This window comes from Mirounga angustirostris, unplaced genomic scaffold (genome assembly GCF_029215605.1).
Source record: "Mirounga angustirostris isolate CCGP_5_RB_7025 unplaced genomic scaffold, mMirAng1.0.hap1 SCAF_4, whole genome shotgun sequence".
Classification (NCBI taxonomy): Eukaryota; Metazoa; Chordata; class Mammalia; order Carnivora; family Phocidae; genus Mirounga; species Mirounga angustirostris.
In genome coordinates this window covers 170,324,092-170,351,387 of record NW_026991712.1, presented here as the reverse complement: position 1 = coordinate 170,351,387, position 27,296 = coordinate 170,324,092, and the positions used below count along the sequence as shown (strand labels likewise).

General features: G+C 44.1%; 1 protein-coding gene across 6 annotated transcripts in view; it reads left to right on the top strand.

Moving 5' to 3' along the window:
- Positions 1 to 27,296, top strand: part of ARID1A (AT-rich interaction domain 1A) — a 69,378-nt gene that overhangs the window by 12,269 nt on the left and 29,813 nt on the right. For 4 of the 6 annotated variants that reach the window (XM_045898364.3, XM_045898365.3, XM_045898363.3 and 1 more), the window contains exons 2-4: positions 13,428 to 13,640; positions 14,978 to 15,430; positions 16,734 to 16,850. In XM_045898364.3, the coding sequence (XP_045754320.1) occupies positions 13,428 to 13,640; positions 14,978 to 15,430; positions 16,734 to 16,850 (783 nt within the window). Of the gene's footprint in view, positions 1 to 1,984; positions 3,669 to 13,427; positions 13,641 to 14,977; positions 15,431 to 16,733; positions 16,851 to 27,296 lie in introns of those variants that run through there. The other 2 variants (XM_064589712.1, XM_064589711.1) reach the window with 2 other exon arrangements.

The window sequence follows — 27,296 nt, the reverse complement described above, 5'->3', positions numbered from 1 at the left end:
TTGTGAGGCACACCCAAATTAGAACTACCAGATTTATGCATTTACAGAGTATATCTGAATTACCTGAGGGACTTCTTCCAGATTACACCATAGGCTAATATTTCAGATGTATCTGCTCTTCCCATGATGTGAGAGAGTTACTGGATAGAGAAAAGGTTAAAAATGCTTGGGGAGAAGAAAAGAAATACTTTTGAGATGGGATCTTCTATGCAATAATTGTAAACTCCAGTCACCAAACAGGTCTCTTTCTTTATAGGGCTTGAGGACTCCCTGCCTTCCATTTCTCTTTCTCTTAGCTCTTTGGTGACATGCAGCATGAAGATAATCTGAATCCATGGTACTGGTTGTTTGGTGAAGGTGGAAAAGTTCATTTTAGGATTGTGACTGTGTGGTCAGCAGGTATGACCAGCCAAGTAAATTGCCTAAGAAAGGGATTCTTGAAAACACTACTTAGGCCAGTTTGGGAGCTTCAGTTAAACGCCATGATTTCCCTTCTGCTCGTGATGACCAACTGATCTGTGAACAGGGCCTTTGGTGATCTGGTGGTCTCTTAGTAGGTTGTCCTTAATGACTTCCCTCCCACTCTCACCCCTTAGCCCCTGGTGGCTAGCCAGAGTTTTGCTCTGATTCCTTTCCTTGTGTCCCTTGTTGTGAAGTTCTAGCTTCTCTAAGTCAGTTCCTGACAAGCTGCTCCTCTTTGAAGTGGATGAGGTCTCTCTGAGGAGCGGACATTTGAGCCAAGACCTGTCCCCAGTTGTCTAACTTAATAAATAATGATTGTGCTTGGCACAGAAATGGAAGTTTGAGAAATGTCTGGTAATAAACAGTAACAATGCAAAGACCTAGTAGAGAACCAGTGTTTTAGCACACCTGCGCTTTCTGAAAACCTGATGTGGTTTCTGTATCGTTCCCATTAAAAACAAGTTTCCTTGTACCAGGCCTCTTTTCCCTCCTGCCTGAGGAGTGAAGCTGTGATGACTGTGACCCGGCTCTGATGAAGGCCAAGGCTTCTAGGAGGCCATGTGCTGACAGTTTGATCTGTGATTTGACATTTGTAGATACAGACCAATAATTCTAGTAGGGAGTCCTACGTTCTTTGTGTGTGCTTGTGTGTTTTAATCTCACTTTAGCATCCCTCTGCTTTCTAGCTTGATTTTCTGTTTCTTGTTTTTCCCTTTTTCATTCTCTCTTTTGATGTCTAACTCTGTTGGTAGAATGCAGAGCACATGGAGGCCTAGTAACTTCACCATACTAGAGTTGGTAAAATGTCTTTAAAGTACTGGAGATGCAACTTAACACCACTTGCAGATCAACTGGTATCTCTGTGCCTCTGTTGAAGGTACCTGCCCTAAGTAGAGGCAGGAAGTGCCTTTGTCTAAGTAACTAATAAACAGAAGTTTTCCTAAATGATCTGTATCTCTTCTACTCTCTTTCCCACTTTATTGCCTTTGGCCTGGAGACTGTTTCTTAGCCCTCCTGAATCTGTTTTTGGGGTTGTGTTGGTACAGGAAGATTGTAACATTTTTGTTTTTCTTTCTAGTCTGTGATTTGAATCCTCTGCTCTCCCAATGCAGCTTTGAATCGGCTTCTTTAAAACCCCTACATAAAACCTCAAGTGACCAATATGTGGTCTCATTATGGTATTTTGGGTTAAAATAAAATGACATTGAGATAGCTGGGTTCATCCACCCAGACACATTTCACCAAAAAGAAATTCCGTGTGCCTTGAGTAAGACAATCTCCAAAGAGTGTATGAGCTAAAACTAAAACAGACTCGGGGGTGGGGGGTGAGGAAAAGATAAATTTCAGCTCGATTTGCATAATTTAGCATGCCAGGTATCCATCTCAATTTGATTATACTGGCCACAGATAGGAAATAAAGAGGAGAGACAAACTTCAGAAAAGATAGCTAGTAACTTTGGTCTGGTCCAGGTATATTTCTGGTATAAATGATGAAGCCAGTCAGGGTCTCCTGTACACATTTGTGTAAACAGTGGTGTAGAGGAGGTTGGTACTAATGTACTTTTGGAGCTTTGAAAAGAACTGGAGAATTTATAGGACCGTATGGCTCTTCATTCAGCGAATTGCTGACCTTAAAAAAGCCTGAGGATTTGGAGGCACCTATAATCTAAAGGTTGACTGTGCCCTGGGCCATTCTTTAACTTATTTGATTGTGCCTGTTATATATAGTTCAGAGTGGACTTAGGGGGACCAGGTGAAAGACTGGCATTTTTGGAAAGTGGTCCAAGGCAGCCCTAGGAATTGAATAAACACAGTGGCATCGCTGCTTCTCAGCGTCTTTACAGGACTTGATTGGATTGATGACAAACGGAATCTCCAACTGCATGTAAATCAAGTTCCTACAGCTCAGTGATGTGTCACAGATACCTTTTTTAGTACAGAAGGAGAAATTTTGGCAGGATGTAGAACTGTGCACTTAGAGAAATTTAGGATCTTTTTATATAACCCATGCAAGACCAGTCCAAGTTTGGAATTATAGATAAAAGGAGTGGGGGAAACGAGAGCTTTTTAAAGAGAAAGCAAATGAGGCCTTAAAGTTTTGCGACTAGGAGCAGTTTTTGCCTTTGCCTTTTTTGTTTGTTTTTTAGCAGTTATCTGCGAAGCAATTTAATATGGAAGAAGGAGGAGTATTTTAGAAACTAGGTCAGAAGAAGTAGGTGTGATTTAGAAGTGTTGTCTTTATTGAAAAGTTGCTATGGACCCTCCTGGGTGAAGCTCTGTTTATAAGGTTACATGACCCTTGGCTCTCTGTGTATTCCTTAAGTGTACCATATCACTTAATGTTAAGGGACAAGTAAGCAGGGCAGAAAATGTCTAGAAAACTGTGCCACTCAGTTGGGCTTGTGGTCCATGCACACTAAGGTCCTTTCCCTAATAGAAACACCAAAGAATGGTTTGTGGGAGGAAGTACCTTTTCCTGGTGTCAACCCATACCACCTCATGTGGGTAGCAAGGTCTGTACATTGTTTTTAATTATTGAGCACTACTGGGATGCAGTATCCCAACCTATCTTTCTTGTATACCAATCAAGATTTCCTAGACTTTGATCATATTCCCCATTTCTCAGGAATTTTTGGGATAATAACTTTTTAGCTCACTTAATTGCCCAATCCTGTTACTGACTTACTTGCCAATATAAGAAGCCTCATGGCAGAACTTTTTTTGGAAAACCTGTGAGTACCTACCTTCCATTTGCAGGTTGCTTACAGTAATGCAACAAATACTTACTGAACTTCTACAATGTATCAGTCACTGTGTTGTGAACATAGGATTCATAATTTCTGCTTCCATGGAGTACTTTCTAGTGGGGAAAGATGTAAGTAAATAATTACAAATAACCATAATTAAATTTTAATAAATGTGCTGGAGGAGAAGTACCACCTTCAGTAAATTATCTTCCAACTATTTTTTAAAGTAAATTTTTATTTGTGATTACCTTGGCTACTGGGGGGCTTTATAATGTTGGGCTCTTGGGATGGGTACTGGTCAGTTCTGATTCCCTTTCCCTTCACTGCTCCAGGGTCAAGTGTTACAGGAAATTCTCCATCTAAGATTGGACTTGTAATGGGCTAGAGTCCATTGTTTCTCACCGAGGCTCTTCTTTGTGTGGAGATGCATTGCAGGACATTTGGCATCCTGCTCCCCAGGTAATAAATGCCAGTAGCACCACAGAGTTGATGTGATAACCCAAAAAAAAAAAAAAAAAGGCACTTCCGTACATTTATTTCCAAACACTTCTCAGGGGTTTAGTATTCTGGTTGAAAACTATTGGGCTTTACTGTCAGGATTCTTGGGAGGAGATGCCTTGGGATTCCTTTGGGAGAACAGACTGAAAGTAGGTAGAGCTTGAAAACTGGACTGATCAACCCTTTTGATGTCCGACTTGTGTGTTCTTGATTTTTAAGCAGGTATTTTGAAACTGCTTTCAACCCATTCTGCTTTTTCTCTCATTGAGGGTAAAGGGAAGTAATGTCTGTTGTATGTGTAGTTTATGAACTGGTACGTTAACAAGCATTTCACATATTTAATCATTTCAACTGTCTTTTATCTTTGTTAGACAGTTTTTAATCCCCATTTTACAGACGGTTCTGGTGCCAAGGGAAGTGACTTGCTCAGTATAGTATCAAAGCCTGTGCTTTTTTCTCTTTTTTTTAAAAAGCATAACTTCAATTTATTTGTTAGCTAACCTCTAATTGACCACTTTGGGTTTCTGGTCTTGAGTATATGGGACCAGACCTTAAGTGTTCTGCTTTGCTTCTAGAAATTTGGGACTTGTGTAGGATGATAATAGCTAATAACATTTTGGGCGCTAGAGGATATAGCAGTCAGTTAAACACACATCCACCTCTAGTACCTCTAGACACATACCCACTAGCTTATATATTTTAGTCTAGGATATAGACACTTAAACAAGATAAATAGTAAACCATAGAGTATTCTAGTGATACATGCTCGGGAGAAAGGTTAATCATGAACCAGGTCTAAGAGGTGTGCGGGATTGAAATTTTGGATGGGTTTACCAGGGAAGGCCAAGTGAAAGTGTTATTTGATGTGGAAGAGAGCTATACTAATACCTGAAGAAAGTGTATTCCTGGTGGAGAGATGGGTGAGGCCAGAGCATGCCCAGCTGGTTTGAAGAAGAGGGTTTTGTTTTCATGTATTAACTCATTCATTCAGCCCGGAGGGCACTACTACTATTGTCTCTATTCTGTTGATGCAGAAACCGAGGGACAAGAGAAGTTGAAGGCCTTGCAAGGGCAGAGCTCTTAACCACTGTGTAGGACTGGCCACCCAGGGCCAAAGCATTTCCTCTGCATGAACGAGGTTAGGAATTGCAAGGCCTCTAGAATTTCACTTTCTCTTCCACAGTCCCCTTTCCTTTCCTACTTTTAAAGGAGGAAAGTTTGCTTTACACACACATCTTCACCGTCCTGGAGCTTATATTCTAGCCTAGGATACAGATCATGAGCAGGATAAGTAAAGTATATAGTATGTTAGTGATACGTGTTTAGGTGAACAAGACAACGCAGGGACTCGGTATAGGAGTTTGGGAAAGCTTGGCTTAAACTGAGAATGCTGCTTATTTAGGAATCTGGGAATCTGAGGTGCATTCCTGGTGGTTTCTCTGTTGTCCAGGCACTGCCCTCTTCAGACCGTTGTTTGGCTAAGGAAACTGAACGTGCATCTAAATTCTAGAGTCACTTGGTACTGGAGATGGGATGAGTTTTGGAAAGAGGGCACGTGGCCCAAATGCTCCCAGACTGGACATGAGAATTGCCTAAGGAGATTCCTGGCCCTGTCCCAGAGTTGCTGATTCAAAATCTGGAGGGCAGGATTCCATTGTGTTGCTGAGGAGGTTAAGGTACAACCTGGCTAGTGCTTCCCTGCCACCCTTCCCCGCGCCCCCAGCCCACCCCAGGGAATTGGTCAGAGAACTGGGATGGGGACCCAGTTGTCCTCTCAGTCTAGTACTTTTCACCATGTTGTGTTGCTGCCTTACTCTTGAGATTAAAAAGTTGTAAAGAGGGGGATGTTTAATTTTATCAAATGGCATTTCAGTTCCTGTTTAATCATCTTCTTGGGGCCTTAACTGTTTTTAAAACCTGGGATTGAAGCAGTACCTAAAGAGGAATTCTTTCTCAAGAAGTTGTGTGGTTTCCTCAGAGGCTTTTGTAAGTCATTGGAAATGGGAGAGATTGGTTAGCTAAATTTGGTCTTCCAAAAAAGTGATCTTCATCATTTCCAGAAGAGCATTTTCTCTATGAAAGGTGGCTAATGAAAGTGCTCTGGATGAGAGGACTTTATCATTTGTTGAGGTCATTAGTTTGGTGCTGTTGCTGCACTATTTGAAGGGCTCTTTCTGGAACCAAAGAAGAAATAAAATACCAGCCACCTGGTTGTGGTTTTTCTGGCATGCCTCTTTTGGGTGGACAGCTGTGAGGTGGTTATTACAGTTGGCTCTCATAATCTGTTTGAGTTTTGCTAGATGATTTAATGACTGTTACCCCATTGGTCTCTTTTTTTCTACCCTTAGTAGGTTTTCTCTGATCATCTGATCTGGAAGGATGGAGCACAGTAGCCTAAATATCTCTAAGCCAGGGAGAGAAGCCCCTTGTTCTCTGTCAGTTTTAGAGACAGAGTATGGGTTGGAAGATCAAGTCTCATGTCTGGTTGCAGCCCCTCCTAGGGGTTTGGTCAGGCTGGTGCTTCAGGTGGTGGCTTTGAAATGAGTTCTTTGTCTGCAAAGAGGAACATGCCCTAATCTAGAACTATTTCTGTGAACAGAATAGGGTTGATAGAACTTTTCATTGAGTTTGGATTCTTTTTTAAGATTTTCTTTATTTCTTTATTTCTTTATTTGAGAGCACAAGTGGACAGAGAGAGAGGAGAAATAGACTCCCCGATGAGCATGGAGCCCAATGGGGGATTCGATCCCAGGACCTCGGGATCATGACCCAAGCCGAAGGCAGACACTTAACTGACTGAGCCACCCAGGCGCCCCTGAATTTAGATTTTAAAATTTATATTCAATTTTGAAAGATCTTTTTTTAATCTCTTTGGAGTGGTAGTTGTTAATTTCTCTCTCACCATAGGCAGATGACCAGTTTATTTAGAACTTGAATGAACTAGAACTAGAATGAATTGTTTTCCATCTCTTGTAAAGTAGAAAATGTGGGGTGTGATTCTCAGGTTAAGAAGGCTAAGAATCTTAGGCCGAGTGGGTTTGATTTCCTAGGTCAGGTGTTGGTATGTCTGAAGAGGTATTTTTCTTTTCCTGTCATCAACTTAGCTTCAGAAAATCTTAAATAATAATGTCTCTGGTGAGGCAAAATAAGAGGTTAAGGAATGTCTTATTGTCGTCCTAGGTCACAGACAGGGAAACCTGACTGTTTAAAATGCAAAACAAAATGAAGGAAGTCTCTTTATTTTAAGAGGCAGAGTCTGGGGATGGAACTAAACAAGCAGCTTTCTGGGCAGTTTCTCCTCAGTTCAGGTAGGGGTCCTTGAGCAGTTTTCAAAAGCATGAAATACTGGAAGAGTAAGAAAAGGATGAGGAGGCTTTGGATACAGATGTCTGTGTGGCTAGGGAACAGGGCACAACGAGAATGATTTATTCTGACTAGCTAATGTGTACCAGGGTATAAAGGGTGATTCCTTGTAGGGGGGTCTACTCTGTCCATCCTAGGATCCCAGTGGAGCCACGTGGAGCTTGGGGGAAGCTGAAAGCGTTGATTGGGAGAGGCCTTACGTTTTATATTTGCCCCTGCCTGGACTGCCCCTCCACAGGGGAGGGTCCCAAACGGGAACTGGATCAACAGCTGCCGCCTGTCCCTGTAATCACAGGAAGCTGAGGCCGGGTGCCTTTGTATGGGAGCTCCGCAGCCAGACAATAGTTTGTGCTGGCGGGGCCATGTGGCGAGTCACGTGACCCGGGGCTGTTTTCTGCCGGGGTCCTTACCCATCTGTTCTCTCGGCTCTTTCTGGGTTATCAGGCGCCAGTCCAAGTCCTCCCAGGCAGCCAGCTTCATGGCCAGAGATTACGAGCACTAACCTTCCTGGCAGGGGCGGTGTGGCTTCGCGTTTATGCAGATTAGCCATGTGTTTCTCACTTCAAGGCGTTCCACAGGAAAAGCCTTTTCCTGTGTTTGGCTCTCAGTGGGCGGTTCCCAGCTTACTGTACTGGGACTCAGCGAGCAGCAGGCGTGCACGAGAGGGATCACAGTACACTGGCCCCCTCCCATTCCACCTCCAGTGCTACGTCACCACAACACAACCGCTCGCGCTCTCATACTGTTGGTGTCATTCATTCGGTGCCAAGATTGCTTTAAAAAATTCCCTTGGCCCCAGTTCAAACAGGAGTACAGCTGGGATGTGTTAGATTTTAGGCAGTCTGCCCTCAATTTGAGATGAGTTATAAATAGCAGTGCCGACTTCCTTAACTACCGCTCTCTGAGGTAAAATGCAGGTTAATTACTGTGGGAATCAATTAGGGGGTTCTTTCAGTTAAAGAGCCAGGGATGCTTTTTTTTATTGTTATTATTAAAAGTCATACAACAAATCTGGCCGGGAATGAATTGAAAGCACAATGAGTAAGAAATAATATTTAGATGTCCAAATTCCAGGTTATGGCACTAAGTTTATTCTGGCCCCAACTAGTTGGCATTTAGGATGACAGAAAAGTGGTAGTCAAGACTTCTGCTTTCTGATGGACAGCTTTTCCTCAGCCCTGGCCCATCCCTCTCTACTCCTGTTCTTGTCAGTCTTTGGGTACCAAATCTGGCTCCTTAGGTTTGCTGCCTGGGCACTTCCTTTCTGTATCTTTGGATTGAGACTGAAGCCTGGAGCTTTCCTCAGTTGGACTTTTATTTCAAGAAAATTAAGCTGATCTTTCTTGGTGCTACAGGAACATGGTGTGATACATTTTGGTGAATAGTATCTTTCTGCTTGGAAGTTTGAAGGAGGGGGCAGTGGGGGCGGTGTTCTGTGCTCTCTTCACAATCAGTCATGGTCAGAAGTTGGAGAATTTGAAGTCCGGTTTGTTATATCTCAACAACCCTGAGAGTTGTTACGGCTTTCCTTGGTGCAGTAAGAAGTTGTCAGGGATTCCGTTAGCCCACTGGTCTGGAGGGGCGTGTAATTCCTTCTGCCTGGAATAGGGGGACTCTGTGCAAATGGTTAGTCTACAAGCTGTTCTGAATATATTCAGAGGGTCCAGCCCACTAGGCATCCCTGCCTTTGATGCCCCTAAACTGCATCTTTTGATGCATTTTACTTGGCAGGCGGTTTGTAACATGGCCAGTGATCTGGAAAGAGATAATTGGTGGATGGAGATGGATTTTTTTTCCCCTTATGGCTCCTCCCCCCCTTTTAAAAATTTTTTTATGAATTCAGGAGAGTATATAGCAAGGGGCCCAACTTCCCTGATCAAGGGGGCATCATTTTCCTCTCATTTATGTGTCTTTGTGGCAGAGCCTTTGCTTTTGAAGTATAATCACAGTAATCTACTCCTGTGGTTTCCCATTGAAAGGATTTCCTCTCCATCATTCCCAGAGTGGAATCTCTGCTCTTTGCAGCCAGAGTTTGGTGTTTCCCATTCCCTGCCTCTTCCTTGGTGCCTGCAGACTGCTGATACTGGCTTTTCTGTCTTGCATGTAGTAGGGATTTTTCTGGCTTGAAATTGCTATTTTCCAATAAAACTGATTAGCGATGATTTAAGTCCCCTTCTCTGTTATGAGAGATTGTAAGATGGCATTTCATCTATAACTGCAAATCACAAATCTTTCACAATGGTTTTAAATGTCAGAAGTGTGAGTTAGGTCTCTGCTTACCTCCCCTTCTAATATGAGCAGATGTTTAACTTTGACATGAGACCAGAGTAGTCAGATTGTTTGACCTGAATATGTTTTAGTTTGCAAAGCTGCATACTCTGTTGATTATAAACCTTTGGTGAAGGGAGGGGGTCAGAAATCTGATGTCCAGGAAGGGGAAATGTCTTAATTTTATCTTTAGAATTAGAATTTCTTTGACTTGCATTTATTTTTTGGTCTGCAAAGATTTCCTAAAGTTGATGAAGGAATCCTTGAAGCCTTTATTAACTAGCCCCCCCTAAGTAACTGTCCTCCCCTGGTAGTACAGGACCCTGGATATGACGGAGGAAAAGGTAACTTGCTTTTAGCCTTTTGTTTCTAAGCTGTGTTTGGGGATGCCTTTGCAGTTTGAAGACGTCTCTGGTATAGCATGGCACATAAGATTCTTCTCAAAAGTGTGCTTGTTCTCCCTCGGCTGTTTGTTCTACCCTGCCCTCTTTTTTTCTTTCAGTTTAGTCCACATTTTTTTTCTTCCCTCAAAGTCATAACCTGGTTTAGGGTATGCCCCTGACCCTATGGCTAGATGGTTTGATCTGGGCTTTCTCCCCATAGTATCCCCTACCTACTTCTTACAGTAGGGCAGCCTAGCACATTGACATTACTGAGCCCTAGCTCTGCACTTGGGGTCTGTGGCGGGGGCTGGAGGGGGATGATTTTGAAGGTAAAACACCCGATCTCTGGCTTCCTAGAACATAATCTTGAGAGACGCACTCAGTTAACTAGACAACTAAATGCCAATCTTACAATTCTGACTGAATTTACTATAGGAGATTTAGAAATGTGAGAGATCAGTGTGCTGAAGAATGGCAAGTGCCTTCATGTTGAAGGGTTGGGTTTCTGCTAGTGGAAGCCATTGTGGACAGGAGGGCAGGGCAGGATACCATTGTATAGAGCTGAGCACTGACAAATGTGTAGAACTGGAGCACACTGGAGGGCTCTAGAGCCAGGCAGAAGCGCAATTTATCATTATCGATAATAGCTACTATTTATTGGGCATTTAAATGGCACTGTGTGTAGTGTGTTATGTGCATTTTGTTTTTTTAAATATTTATTTATTGAGAGAGAGAGAGAGAGAGATTGCGGGGGAGGGGCAGAAGGAGAGGGAGAGAATCCCAGACTCCCTGCTGAGCACAGAACCCAGTGCTGGGCTGGATCTCACAACCCTGAGATCATGACCTGAGCTGAAACCAAGAGTCGGATGCCTAACCAGCTGAGCCACCCAGGCGCTCCAAGTTATGTGTATTTTAGGTGAGAAACTTTTCACTGTTTAGATGGACTTAGGCTCAAGATCAGACAGTGATAGAGTTAGGATTTGAACCCAAATCTATAGATTTACTGCATTCTTTGCGCTTTCTATGCAATACTGTACAGGATGTAGACAGGAACTTTGGAGCTGTTGGTGAACAGGGAAAGATGAAAATGATCTGTGAGCACTGCTCTAGAACTGTGCAGTCCAGTATGATAGTCACTAGCTACATGTGGTTATTTGAATTTAATTAAAAGTAAATAAAAATAATTCAGTTCCGGGGCGCCTGGGTCGCTCAGTTGGTTAAGTGTCTGCCTTTGGCTCAGGTCTTAATCCCGGGGTCCTGGGATCCAGCCCAGCGTTGGGCTCCCTGCTCAGCTGGAGTCTGCTTCTGCCTCTGTACTGTGCCCCGCCACCCCCCTTGTGCTCCAGCTGGCTCTCTCTCTCACTCCCAAATGAATAAATAAAAAACCTTAAAAAAAAAATAATAATTCAGTTCCTCAGTCACACTAGCCATATTTCAAGTACCTAATAGTCACATGTCACAGAAAATTTTATTGGACAGTGTGTCTCTAGATCTCACTTAGTGTAGTATACATTAGAATCATTCAAGGATCTTCAGGGGTGAGGGGGTCAGGGAGCCCAAGCCCTTCCAGACTCACTAAGTTGGAATCTATGGGGAGACACCCAGGCATTTGTGCAGCCTCACAGAAAATTCTGATCTGTAGCCCTGGTTGATAGCTACTGCTCTGGAAGCTCCACAGTAACCACGGTAATGACTGCCCCTCTTGTGTTGTGGGGAGACCTGGATTGACAGAGATACCTAGAGTGGGCTGGTCTTTCTGTTGAGCAAATGTAGTCTCCTCACCTGGGGGCCATGTGGACAGCAGCTGCCCTTGGGGATGAGCTGAGGATCTGGTGGCATAATGTGGCTGTGTAAGCCCCTGAGCTCTTCACGGGAGAGACTGGTGGTGTTTTGGCTTCGTTGCCAGGTGTATCTGGGGAAGATCACATGCTGTTTATTACTTAGTAGTCCAGTTGTTGTTAAATTTGAATTTCCTAAAGAGTCCCAAAAGAATTCATGTAGCTCCAAAATTAATGACAGATTTTATTGGAGCTTCTGATACAGAGGCAGGACTTGGGCCAAAATTTGTAGGTATGATTGTTGGAAACAGCACTTTAATAACATTGACATGTAGTAGTGATTTGGGATACAGTTTTACTGTGGTTCACTATAGTTTAGAAACTTAAAGGGTGCTTCCATCCTCACTGTTACCTCTTTAGCTGACTTTGCTGCAGCCCAAGAATTTTGCCTCTGCTTTTTTTCCTTTTGGTGTTTAAAAGGATGGTTTCTGTGGCTTTTTGTCTTATCTATTTTCCTCATGACAGCTCAACTTTCCCTCTATTATAAAACACTTAGGTAGTACTCTGCCCCCCAAAAAAGACATGTACAGAGAACCAGTTATCTGAATGTGCCTCCCTCCCCTTGTCTTTGAGGGCTTTTGTTGTTTCTTAAGATCTTATCCACCTTAAATTATAGAATATTAATTACAGAAAAGCAGAACAGGAAGGGACCCTAGGTATAATCTGGACCAGTGGTTCTTAAAGTGTGGCCCCTGGACCAGCAGCATCAACCTCACTGGGGAACTATTACAAGTGCGTAGCCTAGGCCCAACCCTGAACCTATAGAATCAGACACCCTGGGGGTGGGTCTTATCAGTCTGTGTTTTACAAAGCCCTCTAGGTGACTTCGATGCATGCTAAAGTTCAAGAACCACTGAACTCATTAATTTGAGAGCTAATGACATTCAGGCCCAGAGTGTTAATATCTATTCCCCATTCCCAATTTAAGGTTCAGTTTTCAAGTTTTGTGTCAAGTCCAGGCCTACTCTTCAACTTGGGTGTATCTGTTTAAGGTTTTTAGAGACAACCCCACCCCCCCCCCCCCAATCAACATAGGTAACCATCTCTGACTGGAAAACATGCTGGGCTCTGTCCTATATAGCTCCAATAGGCTAGAGTTATGTCAAAGTGAATGAACTGATTGAACCTGTTGTCCCACAAAGAGCTGAAAGAAAGCTATGTTTATAGCCAAATACTTGTGAATTATACTTTGAGTTTCCATTACTGGTGTACCTCTATATCTTGCCCTTTAAGGAGACAAAAGTTCTATCCTCCTTACACATTCAAACTCTTAGGAGATGAACTTTGCAGTTGAGATGCCCAAGGCTCTAAATTGAGAGTCAACAACTATAACTTAGCCATGTTACCCATTTAAAAGAAAGCATAAATTTAAGTGCTTGTGCCATAGTGTAAACAAGCTACAGATACGCAAGAAAAAAGATTCCACTTTTGAAAGAATGGAAGCATCTGGATGCTTATGTATTTGAATCCCCAACCACGGTATTGAAGTATTATTAGTTTTGGTGGTGTTGAACAACATCATGGCAGCCCCGTCCTTTCCCAACTGAAGGGCCTTTGTTCTGACTTTCTGCACCAGAGAGTACATATATTCATTATTCCACACCTGGCCTGTCCCTTGGATCTCAAATACCACCACACTTAGAAAGTAGTACATAGCTTTCATAGTGGTATTTTCATTTCACATATGGTAAAATCAAGGTTATGAGGAAGGTTAAATGACTTGCCCAAGGATTACTGGGTCTGTACCACTACTTTTTCACAGTAACTGTTTTCCTATGTGGCATACAGACCTGTACGCTTGGGTTTATGTTCATACTGGCCAGGGGCTATCAAAGCTTCAGGTTAATGAAATGCTTTTTATTTTGTAGCCATCCAGTCCAATGGATCAGATGGGCAAGATGAGACCTCAGCCATATGGCGGGACTAACCCATACTCGCAGCAACAGGGACCTTCATCAGGACCGCAGCAAGGACATGGGTACCCAGGGCAGCCATATGGGTCCCAGACCCCGCAGCGGTACCCGATGGCCATGCAGGGCCGGGCGCAGAGTGCCATGGGCAGCCTCTCTTATGCACAGCAGGTAGATGGTGACTCCAATTACCTTAACCCTTGTTGCTGTCCATGATCTGGTCTTGAGCTATAGAATCAGAATGAATCTTTGGCATCTAAACCTCTCGAAAGGAGCACAGGCCAGTGGGCTCAGTTGTCTACAGGATGCTGCTTACAAGGCCGAGGTTGTGGGCATCATCCCATGTGTGCTCGAAGAAAAACTGTTCCCTGGCCTTAGGCTGTACATATCTTTGTCCTTTGACCTGGCTGGGCTGCTTGTACCTACTGAGTAGTGATCTCCAAAGGAGGTGGGGGAAAAAAGGCAGGCGCCGGGCACCTATCCACTGCAATCAAGAAAAGCCCTTCGTGCCATGTGCCCTGGGGATGGAAAAGGCCCTTCATGTTTCCCAAGGCCTTCGACATATAGCTGTCTGATTTAAAATGAAAGATTAGGAGGGACTGGGAATAGAAGAAAAGGGGAAGATTGAACGGTAGCGATGCTAACAGTGCTGTTATAAATGTTAAGATTTCTCTCATCTCCTTTTGTCTGGCCATCTGCACCATTATCTTTTTATTGTCATTTTTTGTTTTGACAGCACTTTCTATCATTTAATACTCATACTGAAAATGGTGATGGACAGAATATAAAACCTAACTTTACTTCTGAGACTTTAAAACAAAGTATGCCCTTAAATATGGAAAATAGGATACTGTCATTCTGGGGGCTTTTTTTGTTTGTTTTTTGGGGCTTGTTTGTTTGTTTTTCCAGTGAGCAGATGGGAGGAGAGATGGGTGGATATTACTGGGTTGGTTGGTTTTTGTTTTTGCCTACTTACCAGATATACCCCCAGTGTCTAGAATTGAGCCTGGTACAAGTAAGCAAGTAGGCTCTTAGATATTTTTTGAATGAAAACTGAATGAAAAAGAGAACCAGAGTAGCTTAGTGATTTGCACACTGTCTGGGTTACTAAACCCGACGTTTTTAGTCGGCTGAGTCAGGCTGCTGTTGACCATTCGTTGTGGCTAGGATACAGATTCCTAGCACTTACAAAAACAGTCTAGGCCATGATAAAGAGGAGGTTCACTGGTGGAAACGTCTGCTCTCGAACTCTTGTAAATTGCCCAAATATTAAACAGTGTAAATTTTCTGTGGATGAATGCAGTCCACTTGTAAACAAACCAACTAGTAACCCAGCTGGGCTGTCCTTCCTGGTTCAGTGTAGAGAGGGATGGTAGGAAAGACTATGGGCCTTCTCATTAGGAGGCTTGGCTTGCCTGCTTCCTATACCCATCCTCAGGCTGTAGCTGCTGACAGAATACCTTCGTCCAGAAGAGTCTGTGCTAAAAGTATCCTTTCCTTTCCTACAGATTCCTCCTTACGGACAACAAGGCCCCAGTGGGTATGGTCAGCAGGGCCAGACTCCATATTACAACCAGCAAAGTCCTCACCCCCAGCAGCAGCAGCCGCCCTACTCCCAGCAGCCGCCGTCCCAGAACCCTCACGCCCAGCCTTCCTATCAGCAGCAGCCGCAGTCTCAGCCCCCACAGCTCCAGACTTCTCAGCCTCCCTATTCCCAGCAGCCATCCCAGCCTCCACATCAGCAGTCCCCAACTCCATACCCCTCCCAGCAGTCCACCCCCCAACAGCACCCCCAGAGCCAGCCCCCTTACTCACAGCCGCAGGCACAGTCTCCCTACCAGCAGCAGCAACCTCAGCAGCCAGCCTCCTCGACGCTTTCCCAGCAGGCTGCGTACCCTCAGCCCCAGTCTCAGCAGCCACAGCAAACTGCCTATTCCCAGCAGCGCTTCCCTCCACCACAGGTAAGGTGCCCCCTGCCTCCCGCCCTTCCCTGCGTGTGACCACAGACAGCTTGGGGCATGGTATCAGGAGAACTTTGCCATACAAATTGGGTCTCTAATGTGCACTTAAAAACCAATTAAATACACTCTGGGTAAACATGCTAACTGGATTGATTGAACTAATAAAGGCATAACCTTCTTAACGGCATAAAAACCTGTGGCTCTTCTTACTGATGGAAGAAATAAGGCAGTGGAAAGTTGCATAGACTGGTAAGAAATTAAAGATAATGGGACTGGTTTTGTTTTTGTTTTTGTTTTTATAAACTAGCATTCAGAACTGGAGCATCCAAGTGAGTTTGGTTTTTTTTAAAGTTACTTTGGGAGGCTATACTATACATTCATTCCAACTGCCATTACGTTCTGCTGTTGCTCAAAATACATTATGTTCTGCTATTGCTCAAAATATTTTGGACCCCTTCATTTGAAATTGCCATCAGAGCTGACGTCACATTCTTTAGAATATTCTCAGTGGTGGCAAGTCCCTTCATTTGTTGAAGGTGGATTTGATTTTAGGCAATAGCTAAAATTCATTTGTCGTCATGTCTGTGCCTAAAAATAACAATTTGGGCTTTATTCTTTAAAGAGCAAAAAAGAGGAGAAATGGCCAAGTGATGACAGTCCACTAAAGATTCTGTGCACTGGTGGCATTATTAGAATAAATATCTCATCCCAAGGCAATGTCTTTGAAGGAAGCAATACTCGTTTTAATGCATAGGTTCTAACATGAGGGTTTTTTTTTTTAATTAATTGGTTTCATTCCTTGATAAGCCAATGGGCTCAGTTGTGTACTAAGCCCCAGTGGGTATGGTCAGCAGGGCCAGACTCCATATTACAACCAGCAAACTTGTCATACTTTAGCATTTAACCCCAAGGAATAGCTGTCTGTGGTGATAAATGGTCAGTGGTGCTGTTCAGGGTCTTAAATCCACTACTGACATTCTTTTTTTTCCCTTTTAATTAAACCAACAACTTTATTTTTAAGTTTTTATTTTAATTCCAGTTAGTTAACGTACAGTGTCATATTAGTTTCAGGTGTACAATATAGTGATTCAACCCTTTATATGTCACCTGGTGCTCATTGACCTTCTTGTCTTAAGAGCCACACCTTGTGTTTTTCTGCCTTCAGATTATATTGTGCACAATTGGGCAGTTTCTTGCTCCCACCTGCCCTCTGTGAGATAGTCCTGTAGCCCTTTCACCATGAAGCAAACTTGCCTGGTTTATCAATACCAGGCCTTCACAGCATTTGTTTTTCTTATTTTAGGAGTTATCTCAAGATTCATTTGGGTCTCAGGCATCCTCAGCCCCCTCAATGACCTCCAGTAAGGGAGGGCAAGAAGATATGAACCTGAGTCTTCAGTCAAGACCCTCAAGCTTGCCTGTGAGTATTCTTGCCAACCTCTAAAAGATGATGGGGCAGAGAGGAAAGCAAAGAAAACTGGTTTCTGGTTGGGTGTTTTGGTGATATGACCTAAATAAACAATGAGCTATTCCTTGAATTCAGGTTGAAAATTCTAAATAGGAATTTATGGACTGACCCTGTGGAATGTCTGTTTTGGCTGGCTGCCTGGGGAATAGGTTTGGTGATCTCTATTTAGAGTTTTTTGGTTTTGTGTTTTGTTTTATTTTTTACATCTTGGGCTCGGAGGCGTGGACCCAGGTAAGGGACAGAGAAGATGAAGATATTGTAAGCACTGTCTGCTCTCCATCAAAGTTGAGAGAAGTTTCAGGGTTGTTTTGACCTTACTTTCAAGGGTTTAATTTCTAGGTTTTTGTCTTAGTATTTAGCTAGGAGGTACGATCTGGGGTGCATTCAGCATGGATTTTCCCATTGAGCATGGGCTGAGTAAAAGCAGTTTTTCTGGTCATTTTGTGTAAATAGGTGCTTTTGTCTAGTAGAGTGCTTGGTGCCCAGATGCTTGATTGCTGTTTATGGATGGACTGACTGTATCCTGAGAAAGGTAGTACAGTCTGCTGATGAAGAGCTAGGGCTCTAGAGCCAGAGTTCCTGGGTCTGCATTTTGACTCAGCCACTAACTCTGTAGCCTTGGGCAAGTCACTTAACCTTCCCCTGCCTTCGTTTTTGCATCCGTAAAATGAACCTAAAAGTACCCACTTCATTGAGCGGTTATTAACATGAGATAGGTTAAAATAGAGTGCTCATGCATTGTAGGCATTCCATAAATGTCAGAGATTCTCATCATCATCTCAGAGGGCATAGGGACTCTACTTGATACCTGAGAGACCCCACCAACTAGTTAATAGACTGGTTCTGGGAACATTTATCCCTAGTCTTAGCTCTGGTTATATGTGAGCAAGTCAGGCTCTGAAAATTAATCTGCTGGGCACAGGAATAAAATGGGCTGCTCTAAAATCTAGTAAGACCGTTGGTAGCAAACCCTCCATTACAAATCCTGCTTCAGTTAGTAAATAGAAATAGAAATTCAGCCACACATGTCTAGATAAAAAAGTCTTTTGGAAAAAAAATTTTTTTTTTAATTTAATTTATTTATTTGACAGCGACACAGCGAGAGAGGGAACACAAGCAGGGGGAGTGGGAGGGGGGGAAGCAGGCTTCCCGCCGAGCAGGGAGCCTGATGTGGGGCTCGATCCCAGGACCCTGGGATCATGACCTGAACCGAAGGCAGACGCTTAATGACTGACCCACCCAGGGACCCCTCTTTTGAAATTTTTATTCTCTGATTTGAAGCCTGTCTCTTCAGTTATTTTGACTTGGGAGAAAATCGTCTCTGGATCTTTAAGGAATAGGTAGGAGGCAGGAACTCTCTTCATCATGAAGCCTTTCTTCATCACGAAGCCTCTCCTGGCTTCCCCTGAAGATCTCTGAGCCATAACCTGCGTAGGGCAAGGTTTCCAGAGTCCCTCAGTACCGTTGTGCAGGCATCCCAGGCCAGAATGAATAGCTACTGTCAGATAGGACCCCTGAGACTGTTGACTTTCTCAATTGAGGAATTGGGTGAGGATGTGTCTGAATAAGGCAATCCTTCTTTGTTCCCTTTTCATTAATGACTGTTGCAATCCTTTTCTGCATCCCAAACTTCACTGGGATGTGTTTTTTAACTTGATTCAGTCAGAAATGTAAAACTACTCCCTCATCATCTGTGGTCTGTAGCTAAATCGGGGTGAGGTGCTACTGTGGCAAGAAACCAAATCAGTGGATTTTTGCCAGTGCTTTAAGTTGCTCCCCATCAGAAAGTTTCTGCTTGCTCCGCAGAACTGTATTTGTTATTTTTCAGTCCTGAGAAGCCTAGCGTACAAGCACATTGCATGTCTTCTAAGGGTTGAGAGCCTTGTGCTGTCAAATCCAGAGCTTCTGATTTGACCCGCCGTAGTGAAGGCACTGGCACCCTCGTGGGCCCAGGGGAGGATTATTCCTGGGCAGCCTATCACAGGGAGCATTCCCAAGCTCAGGCTTCTACTATAGATTCATCCAAATGGGGCATTTGCTCTGTGGTAGAAGCTCTATGTGGGAGGTCAGCTGGCTGGGTTACTGGCATCTTGTTTGTTGAATTGCTTTTTATCCCTCTGCTATTTGGACTAAGAAACAAAAGGTGGTTATTCTTTGAAATTTTGGTTTGATGCCAGATTTGCCTATCCAGGCTGGGAAACGGTCACATTTGAAGAAAGGAAAAGTCGGGATTCCCTAGAAGGGGCCCACTCTTCTGAAGCAGTTGTGTCAAGGCAGCCTAGGTTTGTTGGTGTATTCCTTCACTCAGCAGATGTTTAGGGGGCACCTCTTCATGTTTGGCTCCAGAACAGAAGCTAGGCTGACTGGAGGACAGCCTCCAGTTGTCCGCATCCTCCTCTTCGCTCATTCACCTTACCCACTTAGCCCTAAGGGCTTTATGATTGTGACCCTTGATTTAAAGACTCATTATGGTTTCTGATCCTGATCATTACAAAAATTAGATTTTGAGGAGTTTTTGCTCAGCTATTAATGCCAAACCATTTAGTTGCTATTATCCCGATTATGTTATCCTTCTACTTAAAACCTCTCAACTATTTTTCATTAATCTTAGAATAAAATCCAAAATCCTTATTATTCTGTAGGCTACCCCCCATTTCTGAAAGGTCTGGAATGAGGCCTGAGATTTTGCATTTTTAACAAATTCCTTGATGCTGCTGGTGCTGCTAGGCCAGGATGGCACTGTGAGAACCTCTACTTCATCCTTTTTTGCCCTTTGCCTTGTTATTATGACTTTGTCTCAGTTTTTTAAGGCCCCATGCTTTTTTCTGCTTCTAGGCCTCTGCACAGACCCTTCCCTTTGCCTAATACACATTTCCTCCTAACTCCTCTTGTTTGTATTTCAGACTACATCTTCAAGATTATTTCCTCAGAAAACTTCTTTTTTTTTTTTTTTAAAGATTTTATTTATTTATTTTGACAGAGAGAGACACAGCGAGAGAGGGAACACAAGCAGGGGGAGTGGGAGAGGGAGAAGCAGGCTTCCCGCGGAGCAGGGAGCCTGATGCGGGGCTCGATCCCAGGACCCTGGGATCATGACCTGAGCCGAAGGCAGACACTTAACGACTGAGCCACCCAGGCGCCCCAGAAAACTTCTTCTTAATCAGATGTCAAAACTCAGCTTAAGTAATGTCTATGATGCCCTCACTGACTAAAGTCAGTTTTTATTTAAACAACAACAACAACAAAAAAAAACCCTGCAGTATTTAAGACATATTAAAAGGTATAAAGAATGATTCAGTGCCTGAGGACCCATCTTTAGAAAGCAAACCTTGGTAACATAGGTAAAAGCACCTTATATAGCCCTCGGGGATCACTTCCCCATCCTTATACCAGGAGAAACACTATCCTATATCTGAGGTTTCTTTGCGTCACGTCACCAGAGCAATTTGCTGATACCTCTACGCTTGGGTCTCTTCCACTTGATGGTAAGCTTCTGGAGGGCAGGCACTGTGTTGCTGACCTTTTTGCCCCTAACATCTATTACATGATGCCCCAGACCAGTGGTTTTCTACCTTGGCTGCATGTTAGAATTACCTGGGGAGCAAATATTCTTTAAAAACCAATGGCTGAGGTTCACAGAGTTCTGAATTGTTTGGGGTTGATGAGGCTTGGTCTTTGCTATGGTTAGAAGCTGCCCCTGGTGATTCTGATTTGGAGCCCTGGTAGAGATCCACTAATCCAAACATGCACCCGTGTTTTTTGTCAGTATTTATCTCAAATGTAATTTCAATTACTTATTTAACACAAGCTCAGTGAGGGCTGACTGTCTCTGTCTTGCTCATGGCCATCATAGTGCCTGGCATAAGGTAGGCTCCAATTCAGTGAACGAATGAACCCGAGCAATATTTATTACATTGTTCATTCAGAAAGTGTATGTCTGACAGGGGACAGTTTGACCATATTGTAAGATTGTTGTTTTCCACTTCGAGGGCAAGGCAGGTATCACAGCCTGTTATGGGAAGGCCTAAACTCCATTTTAGAAGATGGATTAATTTATTTGTGCTTCCTGACAGTGGCCTTAAGAAGAAGTGAGATTAGGGTTTGTCATCTATCTTGTAAAATAGCTACTACTTCACCTTATGGTAAGAAGGTTCTTGTAAGGGATGGGTAAGCAAATCTCTAGGTGTTTCATTAAGTCTTTAATTTCCTTTAGTTTGGAGTGAAATCTTTAAGGGTCTCATCTGAAAATTGGTATCTGACTTTTGATTATAATCATTTCTGGGAATGACTTGGAGTTACATCTTTAAAAGCTTCTGAGTGATTCATTCAAGTGTATATGGTTTCCCTAGAATAATGAATGCTTCCCAATTTTTTTCTTACTGAGGCACATTTGTAAATTTACGTTATAATCTGAAAGTGTACTTGGGATAGAGTTTCCATTCAGTGGTGGAAAATAGATATAGGATTGAAAGCTCAGCTCTGGAAAGATTAAGTAGATCAGTGCTTCTCAAACTTTAGCATGCACTGAGAATCATCTGGAGATTAATTAAAACAAAGATTACTGGGGCGCCTGGGTGGCTCAGTCGGTTAAGCGGCTGCCTTTGGCTCGGGTCATGATCTCAGGGTCCTGGGATTGAGCCCTCCATCGTTGTCAGGTTTCCTGCTCCGTGGGGAGTCTGCTTATGTTTCTCTCTCTTTCTCTGACTCTCAAATAAATAAATAGGTCTTTTAAAAAAAATCTGGCAAGTTAACATTACTGCTTTAAAAACCTGGCTACCTGTTGCCAGTGGGTTTAAGCCCAAGTGTGAAACAAGTTCTTTTGTGATCTGGAGGATAAGGATATTAAAAAAAAAAAAAGATGGATAAATTTCCTGTCCCTCGAGTAAAAGCTGGTACACTGTTTGCTGTGGGTATTCTATAGAAGGCAGACAGGCATTAGACAAAGGTTAGACTTTGATGACTTCTGAGGTAGCCTGTGATTTGAATATGACATGGTTGCTGCCCTCAAGTATTCTTCTTTGTTTCATTAGTAAAACAGGTAGAAGAATGTATGCCTGATTGTTACAATGGGGTGCTTTCCTAGTTTGGTGAAGTCGGTGATTCTTTATGTCTAAATAGTTGAGGGAAAACATGGCAGAAGTTTAGAATGACCTAGATATGGACATACTTGGGTGGTTGGAAAGGAAAAGTATAGCCAGGGGTAGGGTATAGTATAGATGCTACTGGGGGGACTGGTCAGGATCAGGCTTCTAGGGCGTGGGGAGTAACAGGAAGGAAAGCTAGATTACAGGGGTTAGGGCCCTGGTGGGCCAAGTAAGCCATTTGAATTTGATCTTAGAGGCCTGCAGATACGCTATTAGAGCAGTAATGTGATAAAACTAATGTTTAAAAAATAATCCATTCGTGTATAGTGTGGTTTGAAAAGGGGAGAAGTTAAACTGTTGAAATAATTCTGGCGAGAGATGTGGAGTTGTACCCCTCTGTGTCATTTGCATAGCCAACTAGGCCCAGTTCTGAGCTGTGCAAGAAAGATTCTGTAGAACTGAGAGAAAGTGGGTAGAAAATTTAATGATCTTGAAGGGGGGTGGGGAGAAAGAGAGATCTCATTGACAGAAATAGAAAGGCTAATAGGAAAACTCATTTTTGGGGAAAAGTTAAGTTCCATGTAGTGAAATGTTTAAAAACAAATGCTTTGCTCCTAGTTGGAGACAGGAGACTGCAACTTGAGTAAGAGCTGAGTCTGGGTTGAGTCGGAGAGTGGTCTGTGGAGTGATTCATAGTTAAACCACGGAAGGAAGGAGGCCTCCCAGGCCATGGCTTATGGAGGGAGGAGCCAGTGGGAGCCCTTGACAGTGCCTGTAGTCATCAGGTAGAAGTGCCCAGCAGATAGCTGGTGAGCTTGGAGGAGGACCAGGATTGTGTCCTGTTTATGGAAACCCAGTGTGTTGGGGTGATGGTCCACATCACATTTATATTTCAAAGAATATAAAGTTGGATTTGTCAGAAAGCAGGTTATGGCGTTCCTTTTTACGTGTGGAGAGGACCTGATTTCTGAGGGCTGGAGCAAAGGAAATGAACAAGGGAAAGGTGTAAAGGTAAAGAACATTCTTGAAAGGCATTGAAGGGAGGGGGCCGCTGAATCAGCCCAAATTCCTCCGCTTCATCTGAAGACCCGCATGTGTATAAGGCAGGTAGATAGAAGAGTGAAGATGCTGGCAGAATGTTAGGAGGGTATAAACAGACTTATCTTTCAGGAGTTATGAAAGAAAGGAATCAAGGGCACTCACTGGGTTAGCTCACAAAGGACACTGTACCCTTGACTGGAAAAGTCAGGGGGGCTGCTGTTGAAGAGCTGCATCATACTTGTTTCTTCTGGTTAGTGTAAGAGTGGAGGTCGTTGATGCTGGGAATGAGGTGGAGAATAGGATTAGGATTCTTCATGTCTATTGAATTATCTACAGATTTTTTTTTTTATTAAAGATTTTATTTATTTATTTGACAGAGACACAGCGAGAGAGGGAACACAAGCAGGGGGAGTAGAAGAGGGAGAAGCAGGTTTCCTGCAGAGCAGGGAGCCTGATGCGGGGCTCGATCCCAGGACCCTGGGATCATGACCTGAGCCGAAGGCAGACGCTTAACGACTGAGCCACCCAGGCGCCCCAGATTTTTTTTTTTAATCGCTTGGGTTTCCAAGCCCTTCTTTAGATTTCACTTAATAACAATGTAGCTATTAGCACTCGTGTTTTACTACTGTGATGTTCTCAGACCCTGAGAACTTGGGTTCCAGTGATCTGGAAAGAGGAAATGGGAGGGAACTATGTTGTTCCTGTAGAATCCAAATCTTAAGAGGGCAGGAGAGTGAGGCCAGGAACAGAGCTTACAGGCAACACCAATCCTCCTAGAAGAGCAGGAACTGAAATATACTAAGTGACCACTCCTTTTTTATATTAGAAGAAACTAAGGGTCAGAACCAGGATTTGAATCCAGCTCTCTCTGATAATTTCAGACGAAATACTTCCCCTAGCATCCCACCCAGCAGAAGAAAGACAATCTGATCCTCTCTTCAAGTTCAGCCAAAAGCCTCAACCCCAACCCCTTTGCCATTTAATATTTACCAGACTTGGGCGCCTGGGTGGCTCAGTCGTTAAGCATCTGCCTTCGGCTCAGGTCATGATTCCAGGGTCCTGGGATGGAGCCCCACATCGGGCTCCCTGCTCGGCGGGAAGCCTGCTTCTCCCTCTACCACTCCCTCTGCTTGTGTTCCTGCTCTCGCTCTCTCTCTGTCAAATAAGTAAAATCTTTAAAAAATATATATATATATTTACCAGACTTGTCCTGAAAGGATTTCCATTTCACTTTTGTTTTCCCAGGCCTTCTTGTCATGGAGGCACAGATGAGTTGTGAAAAGGACAGCTGCAGTACAGGGAAGGGTGGGAGAGGGAATGTGTCCAAATGATAGGTCAGGTCTGCTGGAAGAACTGACCAACTAGGGAATCCCCTCAAAAAGTGGAAAGTTGACTAGAGTTTGGTTCTTTGGTTCCCCTTGAGTTGGACAGGAGCAAGTCCTGTTCTGTGCCTTTCTTCTTAAAGCACAGTGTCCTGATTAATGCTAATGTTAATCAAGTAGAGCCTTGCTACTGAAAAAATGTGGTCTGTTATCTAGCAGCATGGACATCACCTGGGAATTGTCTTAGAAATGCAGGTTTTTGGGTCCCACCCAGCTTTATTGAATCCAACACTGTTAACAAGATCCCCAGGTGATTCATTTGCCTAATGGTTTAGAAGCAAGGAGTTAGGGGCGCCTGGGTGGCTCAGTCGTTAAGCATCTGCCTTTGGGCTTGGGTCATGATCCCGGGGTCCTGGGATCGAGCCCCACATCAGGCTCCCTGCTCTGCGGGAAGCCTGCTTCTCCCTCTCCCACTCCCCCGGCTTGTGTTCCCTCTCTCTCTCTCTGTCTCTCTCTGTCAAATAAATAAAATCTTAAAAAAAAAAAAGAAGCAAGGAGTTAGACCCGGAGAATGGAGAGTAAAATTTTCAAATGAAATATCAAGCTGGGGACTTTGGAATACAATGAGTTTTACTGTGTCTGGTAATGTTTAAATAATCTCCGAGTGTGGGGGATGGGAGTCAGAGACCACCACCACTTGTTTTGTGGTGCTTTAGGGGCCCTGGTTCCCCATACCTACAGGCCAGACCCCACTGTGGGGCCATCTGCAGCTCCCAGCAGACCTGTGCAGCCTCACCTCCAGCTGCCTGGGTGTACCTCAAGCTCCTCACAACCTCCAGTCCTTCCTGCCATTGTCTTCGTGCCAAAGATGTCTGCCCGTCTACCTTCCCGCTCTCTCAGTGCCCAGCAAACTCCTACTTTGGCTTCAAAATCTAGCTGAAATACTTTCTCTGGGACTTCCCCAGTTTCTTCATGTTGGCCTGGCATTATGCAGGCGCCTCTGCTTGCGCATGAGGTCTGCATCTAGCACCTGGGCCAGGCAGCTGGCTACTCGGTAAACTTGTGCTGAGCAGCCCCAGGTTCTTGCTGCCCGCCTGGGCTTGGAGGCCAGCTTTTTGCTGTGTAGGTTTACTGGGGGGAGTGACAGAAATCCTCTGAAGGCTTAAAAAATTGGAATGCTTGAAGGATTTAAATTGTACACTGTGTTGCCTTTTGTCACATTTCCTGGTAAAAGGAAACAGGCCAACAGTTTTTGCCTAGGCTTTTGATGGCTTATTTTCAAGGGGCTAACGAAAATGCCACTAGCAATTTTGGTACTCAGAGAAGCTGGGCCTTTCTGAGCGTGGTGACCTGTTTTCTTTATATCTGACTGTGTATCTGTGCTTGCTCCCCTTGAATGTAGCCCAGGTGCTCTCAAAAAGTCTCAGAAAGGAAATCCCCACCCCCTCTGTCATATCTGCCCAGACTGTACTTTGTGCAAGTAGCCGTCCCTTCTCGAGAACGCTGGTTCTCCGGCAGGGCTAGCCAATCCGCTTCTCTGTCTTAGTCACGCTGCTCCGGCCCTGATACCGCCTGGTGCCTGCTGGGCCCCCTGCTGCTGGCGCGCAGTACTGTATGCTTGTTCCTGGGCCCATTTCCTGTTTCTATTCTAGTCACTGGTGGCTCAGCTCTGCTTCCTGCCTGTGTGTCTCACACAGATTCCTCTTGCTAGAACCTTTTGTTTTCTTCAGAACAACTTCAGTCTGAAAACGAACAGAGCCTTACTTCTGGCGTGATGGCTCCTGGGGTCAGTTAGCTCTTCTGAGGACTGGCAGGAAGTACCTCCTTCCCGCCAAGCAAACCATACCCCTTGGATTTGACCTTATTCTTCAGTTTGTCCCCAGCCCTGCTACAGGAAGCTGGTGGCTCGTTGCTCAGACCAGAAATTGCCATAAGACGAAGAGCTGGGATCTTTTGCAGCCAAACCTGTCCTCACTCCTCAGCTGCACAGGGTTGTCAGGACTGGTTCTTTTTCACCTGGAGGTTATAAACATATTTCTTGCCGCTGCGGAAGATACTTGGTACCCTTTCTAGCCCAAACCTCCCTAAAGTCCAGAGAATACATATATGGGGTTGGGCAGGTAATGCTATCCTCAGCAGAGTAAAAGCTTGCAGAGAGTATAGAGATGGAAAGAAAGCATGTGCTGACTCAGCCTTCTGTCCTTTGTGAGCAGTTCAGCCCCCCCACCCCCACTCTGGGGTTAGAGTGGGAGGGAGAAAGTACAGAGAGGTCTAAAAAAGCGAAGAAGTAAAGAAGCTTGTTCTGGACAAATGTATTTTAAAGTTCTAAGACTCCTCCATCTTGCCCATTTTCCCCAGAAGATGCTATCTTGGCAGAGAATATGCCTTGTAAATAACTGTTCTCCTCTCTCCTTCACAACCATTCTTTTGGGATCATCTGATAATCCTGTGTCAGATGGAGTGGTTTCTACAGGTATGTTTAATAGAGAGGGATTTAATATAGGGATTTGGGCTTAACAAATTTGCTAGAAAGGTTGAGGAAGCATTCTCTAGGCTTGTCCTTCAGCAGCAGGACCTAAAACTAGATTTGACCCACCAGGGAAACTCCCACCTTTGAGCCACTATCATATTAATTTTTTTTTTTTAAGATTTTATTTATTTATTTATTAGAGAGCGAGCGAGAGAGAAACAGCATGAGAGGGGGGAAGGTCAGAGGGAGAAACAGGCTCCCCGCCGAGCCGGGAGCCCGATGTGGGGCTCGATCCCAGGACTCTGGGATCATGACCTGAGCCGAAGGCAGTCGCTCAACGGACTGAGCCACCCAGGCGCCCCCACTATCATATTAATTGCTCTAAATCTGCTATCCAGGGATCAGTAAGCTAGAGTCAAGAAGGAGCGGCTGCTGCCACCAGGACCAGCTCCCAGTTTACTGGAAGAGGAAGCCAGAATGC